This window comes from Ambystoma mexicanum, chromosome 3q (assembly GCF_040938575.1).
Source record: "Ambystoma mexicanum isolate Mex_15411 chromosome 3q, UKY_AmexF1_1, whole genome shotgun sequence".
Taxonomy (NCBI): Eukaryota; Metazoa; Chordata; class Amphibia; order Caudata; family Ambystomatidae; genus Ambystoma; species Ambystoma mexicanum.
In genome coordinates this window covers 1,127,282,021-1,127,302,069 of record NC_090926.1, presented here as the reverse complement: position 1 = coordinate 1,127,302,069, position 20,049 = coordinate 1,127,282,021, and the positions used below count along the sequence as shown (strand labels likewise).

Below are 20,049 nucleotides of genomic sequence, written 5' to 3'. Positions count from 1 at the left end.
CATTGTCTCTCATTGCGGGGAGGATCGTGCTGTTTGGGGACGCTTGCCTTCACTACCCATCCTAATGCTTTAAGTATTAGCATTATTTTATGTGTTTTTTAACATTGGATATCTACAGGAAGGTAGCTTCATTTAATTTAAGCATAGGTTAATAAAATATAATTCGCTATAAGCAAATAGACCCACATTTCTAATAATAAAGAGCAGTAAGGAAAAGGGCAATAACATGAAATACTTATTTTACAACTTCTACAGCCACTGGAGGCTCAAGACAACGTATCGCAACTACAGGGGGCTTTCTGAATTTTACAATTCTACTGAAGACTGCTTGCTCTCCTAAAATATGATCACGTCAAATCCACTGTTGAACCGTTTCCTAGACACAAGATATAAACCATTTGTATGCATGGCTTCCTACTGGAAAAGATATTTTTCCAAATTTACGCAGAAGGGAACATTGACATCGGGGCTCAAACTTAGCGCTCACCACTAGCCAATGGCTAGTGATAAATGGCTCTTGGCGAGTGAGAAATTATGTGAATGTGTAGAATTGAGGTGGCAAGTGAGTTTTTAAGGCTGGCAGGCAGCTTGAAACAAATGCCAATAAATCCTGTCGGACTCCAGGATTAAAACCTCAGTGTCCCGTTTCTAAAGTCAAATTCACTTTCTAATCATAGCCACTCATCTAGTCACTTGTAGACATGGATCATGCACCAGAATCTGGATGAGGACAGGGAGTCCATTTGCATATTGACTTTAATAAATATCAAACTGGAAATGTTTCAGAGAAGGACAATGCAAAAAAAAAAGACTCACCCTGGCGACACACCACAGTTGTCAGTGCAGTCAGAATTAAAGTAGGGAACCAATTCTTTAAAGAAACTAACAAGCTTTGAGAAAAATAAAGCACGAATCCACATAATACGACCTGAATGGCATGTATTCATCAAATAGTAATATGAGAAAAGACAACAAAACTTTCAAAACAAAAGTATTTGGGATTCCTCTTTTAAAAAGGGACTGACAACATGCATCTCTTTGTTACAAATTGCATCTCTTCATTACACCAGTAATGCTTACTATTGGTATAAATTAAGTAATGGAATCAACGAGTCAATGGAACAGTATTGGCCATGTAGGGAAAAGAATTCAATGTTGTTCCTATCGAAATACAGATTCATTTTCTAGTCTACCATTATCTGAATTTTTCGGATAATATCTGTTGCTGGAAAAAAATACCAGTTACACCACAAGTCAAAAGTATATACTTTTTTACAGCCCTCATCCGAACGGGCTTCCCATGCGCTCTGGATTGAACAACCATTTTTGTTCCAGGGTGCCTAGAATATATTCAAGAGTAGACAGGAGCATCTTCCATGCTGCCATAGTAGAGTTATTTTAATGAAGAATAGTTCAACAAAGCGCACACATATTCACGGCAGCTTAGCGGCCATCTAAGGCCTTGTCCCTGGCAATGACCGACTCATCGAACTTGATCATGAGTGTGGTGCCTTTGTGCCAGTGGGCAGTGACTTTGGCGGGAAAGCCACTGAAAGTCAGAATGGCCTCCACGATTCCTGCTGTGAATGAGGCACAGTTGAGCGTGCTGTTCTCCTTCGGCACAGAGATATATGTGTTGATCAGTGGCTCCTTCTCAATGATGTAATAAGTCTTATCGTCATCATTGGCCTGCTCCAGCTTGTCTGCCTCCTTCCCAAAGAGGGCCTTCCACACATTAACCTTTATGAAGAGGAGGATGTTGATGACCTTTGTCTCTCGCTTACCATTCTTCTCCCGCATAACAAGCACGTCAAGGATACGGGCCCCAACCTGCTGTCCCAACTCAGCCAGCTTGCCTTGAAGCTCCGATACAGAATAGACCCGGTTCTGGCAATATTGGATAATCTCAGAGAACAGAAGAGTAAAAGCACTCAGGCTGACCTCGGTCTTTGGACGGGTTAATGAGCGCTCCAGGATGGCAGACTTCCCCCTTGTAAATCGAGCGTCCATTTTCTAAAAACAAAAGACAATCAAAACTTATGAAAGAAATACAAGGGCTTTTCATGCTGCAAACTTCACAAGGTTTGAAGCTTTAACCAACAAACCAACTACCTGTAAGCCAAGAGAGAATACATCAAGCTGTGGTTTTGCAGGCCAACATGTACCTTCGGATGTTATGTTATAGATTTATAAAGCACAGAACATTCACCCATAGGGCATCTTAGCTCTATAAACTCAGCACAACAGAGGTTCAACAAGAACAGATCAGAAGACAATAAACTTAAAAAAAGATGATATTCCAGAAATGTACGGAAAGCTGCATGATTAACTGTGGTCCGAAAACTTAAGGGAAGAGCATTCCACAGTTTAACAGCAGCAACAGAGAAGTCCCGACCCCCACCTTCTGGGGAGTCTAAAACGGGGGACCTGGATACGAAGAGAATCCATAGAACGAAGACTGCAACCGTGGACATAACCTTATGAGATATATATATATATATATATATATATATATATATATATGATCTCAAAGCGCTTGTGGTAGTTGGAGATCAGTGGAATGGGTGCAGTCAGGTGATTGATCGCTGAGACTGCATTGTGGCGGCATTAGGCCTATGTAGGATGTTTATATGTGCAGCTAGGCCAATTTTATCGTGGGGTATATCTGCATTCTAGCAAGTTGTTGAGGTGTTCATGGAGAATTGTTCATATGTGTGCAGCTAGGCCGAAACGGATTGACGGGTATAGCTGCGCTCTATTGTTTGTTGGTGTAAAGTGGAGAGTGAGCATAGTGGTAGGACAAGCGAGTGTCTGTAGTGGATGATTTGCTCTTAGGGGCCCCCTCTGTTCCGGATTACTTTCTGGGTCTGAATGAGCAGGCAGTGATCGTCCTCATGTTTTGCGGTACTGGTATACTCGGTGGTAGATTCACAGGTTGCACCGGAGTAAGTTATGATTTGCACCGTCGGAGGGTCATTATTCTTAGGGTCAGCACTATGTGTCAGGGAGCTCATCTTCCGGGTCCATGGTTGTGGTTTATGGTGGGTTACAGGATTGGTCTTGGCAGGATACTGGTTATAGGTCAGGAAATAGCTTGCAGCAACGTAGTCATAATGAGGCAGTGGTGCTAAAGGACAGGAGGTATTGTAGAGCTTGGTTGTTTTAGTGCCTTAGGTGGGTTGTTATCAGGTATGTAGTCGGGTAAGGTAGAGAGTGAATGGGTATGATCAACTTGATGGCACGAGAGGCTGCTACTCCTGCGTAGTAGTATCGTGAAGCGGAGAGTCAGCAGGTGTACATCCTAGAGCCTGCAGGACACTAAGGCTGCCAACTGTGGCCTGTGGCCCGACAGTTACCAATTCTGCCTTGATGTCTTATTGGTCGTTTTCTGTGATCACTTCCCTCTGTATCCCTAGGAACACTTGTTGGCCGGCTGTAATTACTTTCCAATTTGTAATTGAACTCCTGATTCTAGAATTAGACGTCCTAATCATGTTTTTTTTATTGAAAAATCTATAGTTTTAACATACATAAAAACTTTTGTTTCAATTCCACGAACATAACTCAATAGGCGCTTACAAAACCAATAACTCTTCACGTCAGAAAAAAGAAGAAAGCGAGCAAAAGCAAAGTTAAAAACACATCAGCCAGTTTATACATAACATGCGGAAAGTCAATTCTATCCCAGTTCATTACCTCCAAAACACAGAATAGAAGCTTGAGATCATTACTCAAAGTGGGCATTTCAGTAGTGCATCAAGATAGTTCACAATTGCACCAACATGTTTAACATTTGCACCAGATGAAATCTAAAGCCCCCAAGCGAACATATCATTATCTAAAGGAGCAAATTGACTCAAATGTACAGAACGCAAGGCACTAGTTTTCTCACACTCGATCACTAAGTGTTTCAGCGATTCGACTGCCACAGAACAGAAGCAGCATAGATTGTCTTTTGCCAGTTTATCTTTTGCAGAGAATTTCAAGATGTTCAGTCGGAACCTGAGGAATTGCTCACGGTGATAGCGAGATGGAGAATGCATTAAATAATGTGACTAGAGAGTTAACTTTTTTTGACCAATGCCTGGCCAATTTGTTGAAGATAGTTTTTCCAGTTTGTCGATGATGATCCAAGCCCAAGATTCAAATTTCTTTTTTGAATGTTGTGGTCTTGTGGAAAGATCGAACTCAGAGATTCCCGCGGCATCGACCCAGGCTTGTACTCTGAGACGCCACATGTCTAATAAGGTAACATTATTGTCAGAATAGGTTTTATTGAATATTCGGTATGCAGGAATTGGATTTGCAACAGACATCATTAATGTAATTGATTTCCAGATCACATGGCTATACAAAGAGTTCAGTGACAATTCATCTCATAAAGATATAATTGAAACGCATTGAGGTAGGTGCAGAACATAGCGCCAAAAACACCCTTCTAAAGAGTTCCAGATACGCTCGCTGATGTTCCAGCTGATCTCAGCGCCAAAAGTTAGAATAGGAACTACCTTTTGCAAGTAGAACGTCAGGACCGGGGATAAAGAAAATTTGCCATAGCTTTTATTTCTTTTTGCCGCTTGGAAGGCAAGACTCATGGTTTTTAGTTTCAGATCTTTCACCCATTGGTGTTCACAGATGGAGTTGTTGAACTGCACACCCAAGTATCTTATAGAGTCAACAGTATCAACAAACCAGCCACCTACGGCCCACCTGAACGCCTTGGCCTTTTTACCTGAAACAGTGCCAAATGCCACAATTTTTGTTTTTTCTGTGTTAATTGTGAGCTCATTGATCGATAGGTACACATGTAAAGAGCTGAGCAACCGTTGGAGACCAATTTGAGTTCTATCAATTAACACTAGATCATCCGCGTAAGCAATACAACTTACTGGAACTTTGTTGATCTTTGGAGGAAACAGTGGACATGTCCAAGATGATTCGGTAAATCCGCCAAGAATAATTTGAACAAATCAGCAGCAAGGGGGCACCCCTTGCCCTTTGGATAGAATCGGACAGTTCAATACTTCTATTCAGGCTTACCTGGATAGAGGTATTCAAATGAAGAGCTATTGTTGGATCAAGGTTATTTGGTGGACAATTCCATTTTCTTAATTTGTTCCAGAGCAGGCCTCTATTTATGCAATCAAAGGCCTGCTTCATGTCAATAAATGCTAGGTAGATGTTATGCCTGGCTTTCTGAGCTTCAAATTTCAGAATTATGAGAATCAAAAGGTTGACATCGATGCCCACACCTTTTGTGAAGCCAGCTTGCCGTACATCAGGAATACCAGCTAAATGCGCCCATTGAACAAGCTTCAAGCACAGCTCAGCTCAGCTCAGAGCCAAAGATCTTCCCGATTGTATCTAGGAGGGCAATCGGTCGGTAGTTATCCGGCCAATCCCAGCTACCTTTCTTATGGATGGGCACTATAATGGATGTTAACCATGACACAGGTAGACATTTTTGCAAGGCAATACGGGCAAATAATCGTTCAATGAAGATGGCCCAGACTGATAAGTTCTCTTTGAGGATCACATTGCTAATCAGGTCAGGGCCAACAGCACGAGAGTTCTTTAGACTCTTAATTGCTAGTTCAATTTCATCGAGCGGGGTGTCAACAGCCCAAGAGCCATGACTTGCAACCGAGTACGACTCAAAGGAATTAATTGAACTGGAAAAAACACCAGAAAAATGTCTGGAGCATCTATCACCCGAGATGGTGTTTTGAGGTGTGGTTGAATGGTCGGTTGTGCCCATGTTTAATAACTGCCAAATTTCCCCGAGTGTTCTTGGTGATTATAAGCTTCATCATCAGCTTGGCACGATCTTGTTCGATGATAGCTTTAGGTTACCCAATTCCTAAAAATGGCTCTTCTAACTCTCACAGCACCTGAAACCATGCTCTTTGGGGAGTTCTTTTTTATGAGCCGTAAATCTTTACGCAAAGCTTTTTATTTCTCATGCATGATTAGACTGAACGCATGGTTATGTTGGGTATGCTTTTGACCCTGAACCTTAGTGACAATTTGATGTTCCATCAATAGTGAGGGGAAATCAACACCATTCAATAAGCCAGTAAATCTGTCAGTCAGGCTGCTGATCTGCGATGCATTTATGCGAAGACGATTACCTGCACTGTTAGTTTCTACTGGAAGATTGTATACTTGACCACTTGACCAGAGCTAAAAGGTATCTAAAAGGCAGCTAAGTTTCAAGAGCTTGTGGTAACTATTAGTCATGTTTTGGATTTGAAGGCTTAAGAGCTTCAACTCAAAGTTCCTTGAAACCCAAAAATAATCAATGATGCTGTGTTGGTGCTCACAGTGCCAGGTTGGCTGGGCAGGGATATCACCACTAACAGCACCATTTAACATGATCATTGCGTCGGCCCACATTTGCCCTCTGGCCACCACATCCATTAATGGACGTCGCTTTTAACAATTAGTTGACTGATTGAAACCAAGAACAGTTGAAGTCCCCACAACAGATAATTGTTAAGTTGTTATATAGCAGCATTGCATCATCTATCAAGTTACATACAGTATTAACAAAAACCTTTGCACTACTTTTTGCAGGGTTCCAATAACTGTTGACAATAAGAAGATGTTTTTTCGTCGCTAGATTGGAGTTCAGAGTATGCATGATGATTCCTTGGACATAAGGGTTAGGATTTGAGCAGATCGGAGATGACCAGTTTGGAGTAACACGGGTCATTATTAGTAAACTAGCGCTTGGTCTTCCTTGAGCATTTTGGACCGCAGGGTTTACTGACATGGTAAAACCATCTCTCCAAGGGGTGTCCAATAACCATGTCTTCCTGCAGGCAAATTGCAAAGACTTGATCTAAGGAGACCTTCAAGTTATCACAGACGTTTCAATCCACAGGTGTTCCATGATAAAAAAAAATAGAGTTTTGCCTTTCCGAGGAGATCAATCATGGCTAGGCCTGTGCATAGTCTGTCTGGATTTTCTCGGCTTACATTTGAGCTTGCAAGGCAATTCTGAGTTTGGGCAGTACGCGTAAGAGACCGTACATGCGACACATCAGAACTCTTCCTTCCTGGCCTTCTGCCGACTCAGGGGGGAACGAGCTACAATTGCTTTCGTAGGTTCCAAGGAGATGCCAAAGAACAATAGATCGTCAGCAGCTTTGAGAATCGTATTACGAACCCCTGCTGAATCAATGTGGAGCAGAACTTAATCGCGGCAACGCCCGGTAGCGTATTCAACGATTTTGATATCATCTGAGGTTATCGAGCGAAGAGATGGAATACACTTGAACAGTTTCAACACATTACCTCTATTGAGGTTCAGCTCTTTATAGTCACTGTGGATGTTCTGGAGCCTTAATTTACAGCTATGCCCAGCCTGAGAGGTTGACTTTGAAACATGAAATCGAGATTTAAAGTGCATGAGTTGTTTACGTTGATTCAGAGCGAGTTTTGGATTTAGACTCGGGACAGATGGACTTGCGGACGACAGCCGGCCACTATCAGCTCCGGAATTAGGTAAGCACTTGGTATGGCCATTAGATGGAAAGGAAAATTAGTGCCTTTGGCTTGGCTGTTGGTATGTATTGAGGCCGAGATTGAATTGACAGCAGACATCTGGGAGCAGTCATCAGAACAAGGATACATAGATCGGTCACATAGCTCTGTTGAAACCAACACGGACGTCACTATAAACAATCGTCGCAATTGATTCGCCTTCGTTTTAAGACTGGTTTCAAAGGTTGCACAGTGCCGTCCGGCACTTTGGAGCGGGCACTTCCGATGGCGCCAGTGTTGTGTACAAAAAGCCCCAGTCTTGGGGGGGGGGGGGGGGGGGGGGCGGGGGTCGGTGTGCTCGTCAAGTTCCTTATACATTTTTTTCTGTTTGAGTGAGCTGAGGTGCTGGATTTATTTTTGTAGGATCTTGTAGCCAGAATACTCTTTTGCTTCTGTAGGGGAGGATTGGTCCAAAAGACCCCACTCCCCTGCATTCTCTCTCCCGGTGAGGCCCATGGCTCGTCAGGGGTCCCCTCCCTACCACCAGGGCCCAGGTGGTGGATGGGTCACCTGCCGAAGACATTGACCAAACCTGCTGAATTTAGCTAGGCCTCGGAAACCATTTTGTCTAATGAAGATGGTTTGAGCCCTGTGCACCGCAGCACGGCCCCCACCTTTGGAGAGTTTCAATTATCCCTGTGGCCACAGCTCTCTGGCAGATCCGCTGAGAGCCCGTTCCCACGAACAAGACGGGCATAAGCTAGTGTTAGATACCAACACTAACATTTCACCTTCCGCAGTGTATCGCTGTTCCCAGCATGACCCGGCCAGCAGGGCCTGGGTGGAAAAAGAACTGTAAAATGGTCCTCTGACAAAAGCAAAGTTCCCAAATACTAATGAGAAAACCACTTGTGATGAAAGCGTTCTCTCCACAACCTCTCCGACTAAAAAAACCTGTAAAATGTATAAACATGGCAGAATGTGTGCTCATATGACATTAGGAATGAAGCACCCACATCCCTGCAGTTATGCGCAAATAGTAAAAGCGTCCCGGGGATTTTCGTGTTATGTGTGTCGTTGAAAGGATTGCACCCCACGGTCCCGCACCATAACCGAACTAATGCTGCTAGAGTGCAAAGAAAGACAAATGCAACCATATTGAGGGCTCGTGTAAGGGGTGCACGAAAATGCACCATATGTGTGTCCAAGCCCACTCTGTGCCGCTGCCGTCAGTCTCATTGGCGGGTTGTTTCTGCGTGCTCCACCAACCTTACTACTACCTCACTTACCGCGCATGCATAAGCATATAACAAAATGTTGTAGTTGTTAAAAACCTAGTGTACAAGAAATGTGCTCGAATTGGCCATGTGGATGGCACTAGCAATGTCAAAACGTGAGCTTTGGAAATACTCAATGAGTATTGTAGATTATTTGAATGTTTATGCTTCTTCCACCTAAAGTCGGCAACACACGAGGAAAATACCTTTGTGAGCACATGCAAGGCCATTCCCCCTTCCTCCCAGTGAAGCCTGCCAGACGAAAAAGCAGAGGCATGTGCCACGCTGCTCCACCTCCCCCAACTCAGCTGGAGCCGCTGCAAAGATTTGTAGTTCCCCCGCAGCACCCAAGGCCACTGCCTGCCACCTGAATTATTTACAACCCAGCAGTAAACCCCGGCCTGAAAACACAGATCCAGAGGCGCCCTTTCTTAGGCTCCACGACCCACTGGCTCACCTTAGGTTAATGGCCCCTATAAAATTAGGACACCTAATATTATGGCAACATTACAGGAACACATCCATAATGGCTTCTAACAAGACATGATGACATGGACCGTTTCCCCCATGCCCCGAGACCCAACCCCACGACCTACAATACCCGGTCAACAGGACGATGGTAACCATGTATTGCTGCATCGCCAACAGACCCCACTCTAGGTGCATTCCTCCTGTGTTGCATTAACCTGTAGAATAACCTATTGGAAGATTTACCAGAGACGATAATATTGCAATGGTTGAATGACTGCGGTGTGCGTGGTCCTAGGGCAGAAAGTCAGGAAAGACATTCATCTCTGACACTGGCCACAGTTTGCACAACACCGCCCGGATGAACCCAGCTGACCTGCCAGGCCCAGCCCAACCCACGAGGGTAACCAGTGACGTCCTCCAGCCACGGCAAACCACATCGCAGCAGCACCTATAGCTAGTCGTCGCCACCCAATCCCCACGAACTTGTGCCCCCTATAGTATGTAGGTTCTTATGACGTTTTTTGTAAATATATATACGCCTGTCTTTGCTATTGTCAGACAGAGCGCTCTCGGAGTTTGCAGAGTCCTTTGCATGACCTATTTTGGTTGATAAACTCCCATTTACCCTCACCCGCACTTTGTCTTGGCCTTATTCCCATCCTGGGAGAGTCCATTATTGTCTCTCATTGTGGGGAGGATCGTGCTAGCTGGGGACGCTCGCCTTCACTTCTTAGACGTCACCATCAATTTGACTGAGGGTACTGCAATCATTGCTTTCGGTGATGTACCGACGTTACCTGATTTTGCGTGGCCTACAAAGATGCCAAATGAGGCACATTGCGGTCCTTGTGGGTCCAGTTGAGGCTGGCCTTGGGGAGGCTATTCGTGCCCAGTGGTGAGAGCCAATAATCCTTAAGTGGCCAGATTTTTATTGACCCTGGGTAAAGACTGAGCCACAACACTAATGGACCGTGGTGGCAAGTCAGACATGACTAGGTCAATTCTTGCGTTGGTCTAGGATCTCCTGGTAGCACACTCAGTACATCACTTGGGCTGGGTGTCTCAGCAGAGTTCATATTTGATGAATTCACAATAGGGGGGTCTTTGAGCGCCCAGTTTGACTATGTTTTCTTTATTCAATGCTGGCACCCACATGAGGAAGCAAACCAATTCAGTAGACGCCTCATCCATTTGACTGCATCTAGTAATCCAGGAGGTCAGGCTGTCGTTTTGACAGTGATGACGTGCCGACAGGTCGGCAAGCCGAAGTTGCCATTGCATCGTCGATTCGGCTTCGGCCTGCATTTGTGGTTTCAAAAATTTGGTAATGTTATCAAAGTGGTCCATTTTGGTGGTTAAGGTCATCAAGATGGCAGCCTGATCTCGAATAGATTCGTTCAATGTTTCATAAAGTTTGACAAAAGGAATCATTGCTTGTGATGAAGCTGCAAGAACGTTGTTATGAATTTGAATGGCGGCCGCAACTTAGAGGCTCGATTTTGTGAAAGTAGTCGTAGGACAGTCAACACTCAAGATTCGCTCGACATGATGAATCTCTGTGAGGAGTTTGCATATTTAAAAAGGTTGACTGTTTCAGGAATTGATCGCACTTCTTTTGAAGAATTTCCGGCTTCAGAAGATAGAGGCAAGCTTGCCATTTTCCGAGTTTCCAAGGATTTTTCGGCAGGGCGGTAAGAAGACGCTTGCTGGGGCGTGGAAGCAAGTGAGGCAGCCAAGGCCAGTTTCACAGTTGGTTGCGACAAAGGACCTGTGGCAATTCTAACAGGGGATAACAAAGACAATTTATTAGGTGCCGGCAGGTTCAAGACTCCTGAGTTGGAGCATGCGACTGCAGATTTAAAGCTGTAGTTGTTGGTTCCATTGAGACGCAAACAGCCGGGGGCTTTTCCATAATAATATGGGCGGCTTTGGGAGCCGAGTCGGTCAAATAGTTATTTGAAATCGCAGCAACACGGCTCAATGACGATAAAGTCAAGGAAGTCCCATTGAGGTCAACTAATTCGGGCTGTGCGACATCTTCAATAACCTGTGAGACACTCATAATCTCGGCGTCCGTAATATCGAACGGGTTAAAGTAAATGTCTGGTGAATCCGCATTCACCGGAGAGTCTCGTGGAATCAAGGTATGCTCCTGCACCGACACTGAGATGGGGACGAGAGTTGACAATGACAGCAACGCAGGTGGGCGAGCAACCACCGAAACCTGGGAGGTGTCACTCGTGTCCACTAAAGTCAGTAACATTTGAAGGGAGCGGTGCAGCATGGACCATGGAACCTGCCAATGCGGGCTGCGAAGGTGGTTGAAACACGGCTTTGGGCAGCTCTGACCGGGCTGACTCTAGTAAGGTAGCAAGAGGGTTGAGTTGGACTGTCAGGCCGATTGATTAACTTGCTTACCTTGCTGCCCGACAAGCCGGTTAAGCCTTTAAGCGGTGCAGCAGTCCATGGATTCAGCATCCATCGATGCTGGAGAGTCTTGTGGCGGGTCTGGGGTCCGGGGAGGGAGCTAGCCTTAGGTGAAATCAGACATGTCCACAAGCACAGAGACACACTTTGACAGACTAAGCAGACTGGGCATACTAGACTCACTGCCTGACTCCACGCTGTGCGAGAGAGGTGCTTTTAAGCTCCAGAAGCAATAACGGTAGCAGTGGAGTAGAGACGGTACTGAAGCACTGGAGGGTCTGAAAGGTTCCAACAGCTCCACTTACTGAAAACACATTGGACTGGGCAGTCTGGACTCACTGTCGGACTACGACAAGTTTAATTTAAGAAGATTTTAAGAAGTACAGAGTAGCAGCGTGCTCTCCAACACTTGGAAGAATACTCAGGATAAAGGTGTTTTAAGCACACCACAATTTGAACAAGTTGTTGTAATGGCACGTGTAAACAGATGAGAGCAAATAAAAATCTTCCAAACACACAACCACCAGAAAAAAAAGCCTTCACTAGCCACCACTCAAAAGTGTGAACTAAGACACTTGCAGGATCAAAGGGGATCAAAGGGGTTTTTGCCCCCCGCAGTCTCCCACAATTCTCACACCTGAGCGTGTGCAAGGTTCAGGGCTCAGGGTGCAAAAACAGGGACGAGCTTACCGCGCTGGGATCTTATGTCAGACAATACCCTGTTTTTGCCGCTCGTAGCTTGCCCCACCTTGGACTGGAACAAGATGGATCTCCAACAGGCCACTTAATCCACTTCTCCCTCCATGCTAAACCATAACACAGGGGGGATGCAGAAACTCGCCGGCGGACACGTATAGTCAGCGCTCCTGCTCACTCGATCGTCCGACAAAGGACAGGACCTACAGACGTGTAGCTATGTCAAGCGTCAAGCCGCACCTCAATGAAAGCAGGAAACAAAGAAACGAGAGGCCGCTTCCGACACTGAAATAAAAAGGAATAATACAAAAGTATATCGTCCCATCCATGTGCCCCGGTTTACCAAAAACAAAAGCCAGGTTTTTAGAGCTTCACGGAAGGGCATGTAGTCTTAGATGTGTCGAATTTGAGGAGGGCATGAGTTCCAGAGTTGGAGATAAGGTTGAGTAGGCAGACTTTCTAATCCTGGTTGAATTAGAGGCTGGAATCACTAGTAAGAGGGCAGTGGTTGACCTTCGGGTGTTAACTTGTAGGTACGCTGGGCGGGTCTTGTGTTCTGTCGATGGGTAATGATAGGATTTTGAAAGTGGCCCTTCGTCCAACAAGGAGCCAATGAAGGGTGCAGAGGGCGGGGAGATGCGATTCCTGTATCCCAGTGCAAGGAGTCTGGCGGCAGCGTTTTGGAATTTTTTTTTTTGTTAAGTTGGTATGCCGGTGTACCCAGATATAAGGAGATGGCATAGTCCAGTCTTGACATAACAGGACATAATAGCGGCAAGTCTGTTTGGGTAGGTGAGGTAAGGGAAAATGCGTTTTAGGAGCTTGAAGTGGTAGTGACAGAATTTTGATACATTATTGATCTGATGGGAGAGGGTTAAGGCAGATTCCATAGTGCAGCAAAGGCTTTTGACTATATCGGAAGTAGGAGGGAGGGGGCCATGGGAGTGGTTGCGGGAGAAGGGCAGTGTTGCTGCACACCATGATCTCAGTTTTATCTGGGTTCAGAAAGAGGTGGTTTCTTGTCATCCATCTGTCAAGGTCTCTGAGGCAAGTTTCAAGGTCATGGGTTGAAGCTGGAATTCTCAGGATATTGTCAGCGTAGTTGTAGCAGGTGAGGTTGTGCGCGCGGATAATCCCTCGTAGAGTAGTCAGATAGAGGTTGAAAAGGAGAGCAGCAAGGGAGGCGCCTTGTGGTGCTCCAGTCTTCACTGGGTGGGCGGTCGAGAGAAAAGGGGAGTGGAAAGTGATATTTCCTGTTGCTGAGGAATGAGGAAATCCATTGGAGTGCCGAGCCTCGGATTCGTAGGGAGTGGAGTCGGTCAAGGAGGATATAATGGTTAACAGTGTCAAAGGCAGCTGACAAGTCAAGGAGAACCAGTGCTGCACAGCCCTCCGAGTCTGCCGAAACCTTGAGATCATTCCAAATCGAGATCAGGGTGGCTTTTGTTCCATGGCAAGGCTTGAAGCCTGATTGAGCAGGATCGAGAAGGTTGTTGGATTCTACGAAACGGTTGAGCTGAGTGTATGCAGCGCGGTCAATGAGTTTCACCAAGAATCGAGTGTTGGGAATCGGTCAGTAATTCTTAGGCTAAAGGGGGCCGAGGGATGCCTTTTTCAGAAGAGGTGTGAGATGTGCCGTTTTAAAAAGGCCTCAGGAAAGATGCCACGGGTGAGGGAGTCATTTAATATGGACTTTGCTTGTTCTCCTGCGAATGTGGAGGAGAATATTTCCTTTTAGAAGAGAGACCTAACAGGTAATCGATTGTAAATATTCCGCCACGCGTCCATAAAAAGCGCAGTGTACCAAAGAGGGATTTAAACTGAAAACGTTTTGAAATAGGAAGCAAATGAAGCCATACAACTGGAACAATGTGGGCTCTACAAAGGAGTTTGAATGGCAGTTCTAGCTGCTGAGTTCTGAAGCATCTGTAAGCGGTGGGTCAACAAGATATAAAGAGTTGTAATAGTCAACTGTGCTCATTACCAGGAAAGCCACCACAGAGGCATGAAACTGAAGGGAGAATAAAAAAATAAAACAAATTTTAAACGGGAGAAAGAAAAAAAATAATAACTAAGCAACATCTTAAGTTTATAATAACCAGCTTGGCAGATCGCAGATCCCCGAGCTTCACTGGAAAGACATGAAATACTCTTCACTCTAAGGTCCTGGACTGAAGTAACTGGAGAGGGAAGGGGGCAAGGGCTATGGGCCAAAAGGCCGAGGTCCACACTGATGAAGCAGAAGGAGGACCTGGCTTGTCACCATTTAGCCTAAACCAGTTATCACTCATCCAACATCCCACATCCTCCAAGCAACGCTCAAGCTGATTTGTAGTATCCTGCTGAGCAAGATTATGTCGTATAATTTGCAGATCATCAGAATAGGAGTAGCAACAAAGTCTCTGACAGTGGATGAGCTTGACATGGGGCTGCATATAGATATTATAAAGAATAGGTGACAAAGCGGAGCACTGCTGAACCCCACAGAAGTGAGAAGATGGAGATAAAAGAAATGTTGAGAGCGTAAGTAATCGGACAGGCCAGAAAGGAATGATTTTAAACAAGCCCAGAACCTGGCCATAAAATCTTGCCATTGCCATACGGTCAAACAAGATGAAGTGGTCGACCGCGTCGAACGACGTTGAAAGATCTAATATCAGGACACCCACTCGACCTTGGTCAGACAGCTCAACCAGATCATCCTTCACTGATACAAGAATGCTCTCACTGCTCCAAACGTGGGAAAAGCCTGATTGAAAACGATCAAAGAACCCCAAAGTCTCAAGAAAAGCAGGGATCAGAGGTGAAATCAACAATTTCAAATTGTGAAATTGTTGATTTCACAGAGAGCAGTGATGTAGGACGATAATTAGCTGAAACATGGACATCCAGCTATGGCTTTTTAAGAAGAGGAACAACTAACGTGTGTTTAATACCCGAAGTACAAGAGTGATTGATAGCCTGAGCAACAGTTGGAGTTATACCTGAAATAATATCTTTAATGACACTCAAGGGAATAGAAACCATAGGAGATGTAGATTTCATTCCATTTGTCGCTTGTATAATATCCTCCACCAAAAAGAAGGGAAAACAAGACCCTGAATGTTCCTGCACAACTGGCAGTGCAGCCAAGACAAATCTGCCAGTTTGTAAACCAGACAAAGCAATTTTCCCCATGTATATCCAAAATGTTGCAACTACAAAAAGCAGAGAGAGAATCACACAGAGACTGGGATAGAATAACCAATGCTTTATGCTTAAGGGGCTGAAATCGATGAAAGAGCAAACAAAATTAAAGCGCTCATTCAACTGGTTAAGAGCCGTTTCAATATGACCAGTATAGACGTTACTTTTAGCTGTCCTAATAGCAGAATGACAGACATTCGTAGTCTGCCGAAATCGGATCATGTCCTCACACAAGTACCATTGTCTTTCAGCTTGTCTACGCTTCATCATCAGTGAACCAGGGTTCAGATGGGCCAAACCGCCGTTTAAAAGTTAAGATGTGCCAGGCGATCAGCAGCAATATTAAAAATGTACACAAGAGTGATGGTAGGCAAGACTGGATGCAGTACCCTTTGGGTGCACTACAATAACCCCGAGGTCCTGGCAATAGGGACCCGACCTTTGGTACAAGTCTGAAATACACAGGTTGGTATGAGGGTTTGGCTGAGCAGCCAGGCTTACCTCAAGGGGCCAGGGGGGAGAGGGTTTCAATGTGAGTAGTAATATTGTGACAGAGTTTCACCACAAAGTTATCCAAATAAACACACACTCCAGGTTTCTTGATAAAACAATTAATTTATTTCACAGTCAGTTACATAAGCCTTCTTCAGAAAGGGAGCAAAACATGTAACACTTAAATATACTTCAAAACACACTCAAGATTCTCTAAATGAAATGATACCCATTGGGGATGGCACACAGACACTTCCTACACCCTCAGGTGACAAATAGCTAGGACACTGTGGACATTGATTTATCACTGGTACATTTAGAGCAATACTGAGTTTGGTGCAAAAGATAGAATAGAGGAATAAAACAAAAGGTTAACAAATAATTAATAAACTGGTAAGTACTTTTTTAAAAACCTTCCAAAGCAGAGTAAATTAACCCTTTCCTGCCTTTCCTGGGGAAGGCCAGAGCACAAAGTCAGAGGTAAGAAGAGTCACTCAGGGAGCCAGGACAGCCAATGTCAAGTGGAACTGAAGATCTTCTTTGCAGGTAGGTAAAGAGTCTTGCAAATGTTTGTAGAAAATAGAACACTTGAAGGGCCACAAGCTGAGAGACTTGTGAGGGGCAAGGCTTTCAGGCCAGGTCTCAATTGAGAGCAAGTAAGGCTACACAGCAAGAGGCAAGTTAATTTAGACTAGTACCTCTGGTTAGAAGAAAGTGTTCCAGCTGGCTTCTGAATCCTGTACAGCACTGCAGATCCTGTTGTACCTGCTGCTCAGTCGTGGGGAAAAGAGTGAGGACGTCTGGGGACTCCTACTCTGCAATGGGAAGGTCAGAGGCAGCAATGGGCAAACTTCAATTCAGCGGTTCTTCTTTGTTTCATTCAGCTCCTCGCACCTGACAGCAAATAGGAACACTGCAGTTCTCGGATACCACTTCAAACTTTCCTCGCATTTGGGGTCCAGTACTCTGTTGAGGTGGCTCAGGCTTGGTCAGTCCTGCATCAGGGAAGTCCGGTTGATCTTCCTAGCACTCGGGTCCGATTTAAAAGCAACGCCCACAATCTGGTGTTCCTCTCCCTGGCTCTTCGGTTCCAGCAGCAGCAGTGGAAATGCAACCAGCTCCGAGAGGATTTCCAGACAGGCTTACTTTGGAGTTGATTGGTCCCACCAACTCAAAAAGGGGGAAGTTGCCCTTGCAGGTCTTTTCTAGTCGAGGTGAATTCAGAGTTTCAGCACAGCACCAGGACTTCACCGGGCAAACAAACGCTCCAGGAGTTGAAGCAGGTGTCTCTTCGTCCAGTGGTTGACTGCCTTCCAAGCCAAAAAGCCTCTGCTGCTGGATGTTGCCAATGAAGTAGCTCCCCCTCGCTATTTCCAACCCTGTAGACTTCCGTCCCAATCCTGGTTCACTGATCATTGGAGGTCAGCCTGACTCGGGGAGAGACAGCTAGAGCGGAAATGGCACCTTGGCTATGATGCTGCTGATAGACTTGTGTACAGGACTGGTCTTTTAGCATATTCGAATTCCAACCTTGTAGCAAAAAATAAAAAAATAAAAACTCTACTTTGCCAAGAAAATTAAAACGGCATTAAATCAACCAAAGACCCTCTTTTCTGTGATTAAGTCTTTGTCCTCCTCCACTAAACATACCCCTAATATAAGCCCTACCCAGTAGCTATGCAACTCTCAAAATTCTTCATTACTACAGTCGAGACTATCCGTGCGAATATTGCAGGGAGTCTTGTTTCTTTAGCTCAGACTTCTTCATCCGACAATCTCCACATCCAGGATGCTGTCGGTCATCCCTGTCCCCTTTTTCCTCCCTTCTCGGAGGAGATGGTGTCTATGGCGCTGCAAAAGATCAAATCTTGCGCGCCCTCCGATCCACTACCTCTTGGAATTATCAAAGAGCCATCAGCCAATCTTTTGGGTGAGATCACGATCGCCGTAAACACTTCTTGCAAGTCTGGCTTTATTCTCCCCTGCCCCCCGCACCCTCCTCCCCACCCCGGAGCTCAAGGCTGCTCTCGTTATTCCCCCTTCTGAAGAAGCCGTCTTGGGATCCTTGAATCACTGGTGTCCCCTCTATTGTCCTCTTTTGTGGAATTGTCCTCTTTTGTGGAATTGTCCAGGATGCTTGACCCAGCCCAGTCTGGCTTTCGTCCTGCCAGGGGAACTGAGAGTGTCCTTGTCTCTTTGTAGGATGACATGGCCAGGTTCGTTGATCCGGGGCAGTGTCGGCACCCTGATTTTTTTAGATCTTTAAGCGGCATTCGACATAGTCCATCATGCTACCCTACTCTCCCGCCTAGGCCAGATTGGTGTCTCGGGTCAGGTATTAGCATGGTTTGGCTCTTTCTCAGCCGATCGAACCCTTTCTCTTTCTCCATTTCTTTCTAAACCATCTCAACTTAGTTGTGTTGTCCCTCATGGTTCTGCTTTGTCACCCATTCTTTTTAACATCTATATTTTTCTGCTGGTCCGTCTAATCCGCTCCTTCATCATCATCATGTGCTACTCAAACACAGACTATATCCAGTTACTGATCCGTTTAGATCTAGATCGGGCTGTGTCGTCACCGTGCCTATACAAGTGCCCGATTGCCGTAGGTGAGTGGATGGGACACAACTGGTCGAAATTGAAATGGGGACAAAACGGAGGTGCTGGCTTCTCCTCCCAACCCTTCACTGTGGATCGCTTCTTTCTGGCCTCCTTCATTGGGTCCGCTTCCGGTTCCTTCTTTGAAGGTAAAAAAACCCTGGAGTCATTATGTCGGTCAATTTATCCATGTCAGCCCAAGTATCTGCGGTATGCCAGATGGGCACTTTCAGCTGAAAATCTTAAGGAAGGTGCTCCATCTGATTCCAGCAATGCTACGCCCTTCAGTAGTAGCGGCCATGATTCCGAGTAGGCTGAACTACTGTAATTCCTTATACCATCGCAGACCTTGGGGTTGGTACAGCGCCTTCAGAATCGGGCAGCTAGGGTGGCAACGGGTACAGCGTATGGGTCCCATATATCTTCTGTACTGCGCTCTCTTCACTGGCTTCCAGTGGCACTGCGCATCCAGTTTAAGGCACTCTGCATTGTTCACTGCACTCTACATGATCAGGGTGCAGAGTACCTGCGTATTAAATTTGTACGTTATGTTATACTAACCACTCACTGCGGTCAAGCTCCCCAGGGCTGCCTCGTGCACCCCGATCACGGCTCGGCGGCCGTGCTTCTTCAATCACAGCAGCACAACTGTGGCATAATCTCGCTCCTGCATTGACATTACTCTCCAACCACCTGTCTTTTCGGATATCATTGAAGACCTACCTCTTCTGAGCTGGTTACTCTTTTTGATGTGCCCTCTGTTTTAGTGGTTTTCCCTCTCAGCGCCTAGATGCACTCGGGCGACCGTGAGCTTTATAAGTGGACATAACATATTATGCAGGTTTCTCCCATTCATTCCAGCCTAGCAGTCAATCACACAGCAGGGTAGCTGTCCTTGCTGGAAAGCCAGCCAGCAATCACCTTTGGGTGCATTACTGTAACCAAGGGGATTAAGCACAGGGAGTTTCGGGCACCTCCCTCACTTCCTGCCCCTGCCAGACTTACTGGAGCCAGAGGTGGCCTTCAATCGTGAATCCCGCCAAAGACAAAACGAACAAAGGGACCAAACCTGATTTGGCGCACAAAGTAAATCGCAAGAAGGACCTTTCCAACAGAAAATGCCAAAAAATAAATAAATAAGACGGGGGCCATTTTTACAAAATGGGCACCCATGTGTGCCTACGAACGCAGCCTGCGGTAAAAAAAAAAACCACAATGGTAGTAAAAAGTAAACCACTGCCACCAGCGATTAATTGCAGAATGAGTAACATGAAACATTTTTACATGAGAAACTAGACAAAGGGGATACCATGTAACCCCTCCAGCACCCTGTGGTAAGATAGTGTGTGCTGGATCTAGAAAGTTACAAAATGTAAGTAAAGTCAATTTCACTTCACTGCTCTTGGAAACAGTT

At 45.4% G+C, this 20,049-nt stretch overlaps 1 protein-coding gene across 1 annotated transcript in view; it reads right to left on the bottom strand.

The window, feature by feature from the left end:
• Nucleotides 1–922: 922 nt before the first annotated feature.
• The window catches only part of TRAPPC5 (trafficking protein particle complex subunit 5), a 39,141-nt gene continuing 20,014 nt past the window's right edge, over nt 923–20,049 (bottom strand). The window contains exon 2 of the mRNA XM_069603919.1: nt 923–2,013. Within this exon, the coding sequence (XP_069460020.1) occupies nt 1,444–2,010 (567 nt within the window). The 5' untranslated portion in view covers nt 2,011–2,013 and the 3' untranslated portion in view covers nt 923–1,443. The remainder of the gene's footprint in view (nt 2,014–20,049) is intronic.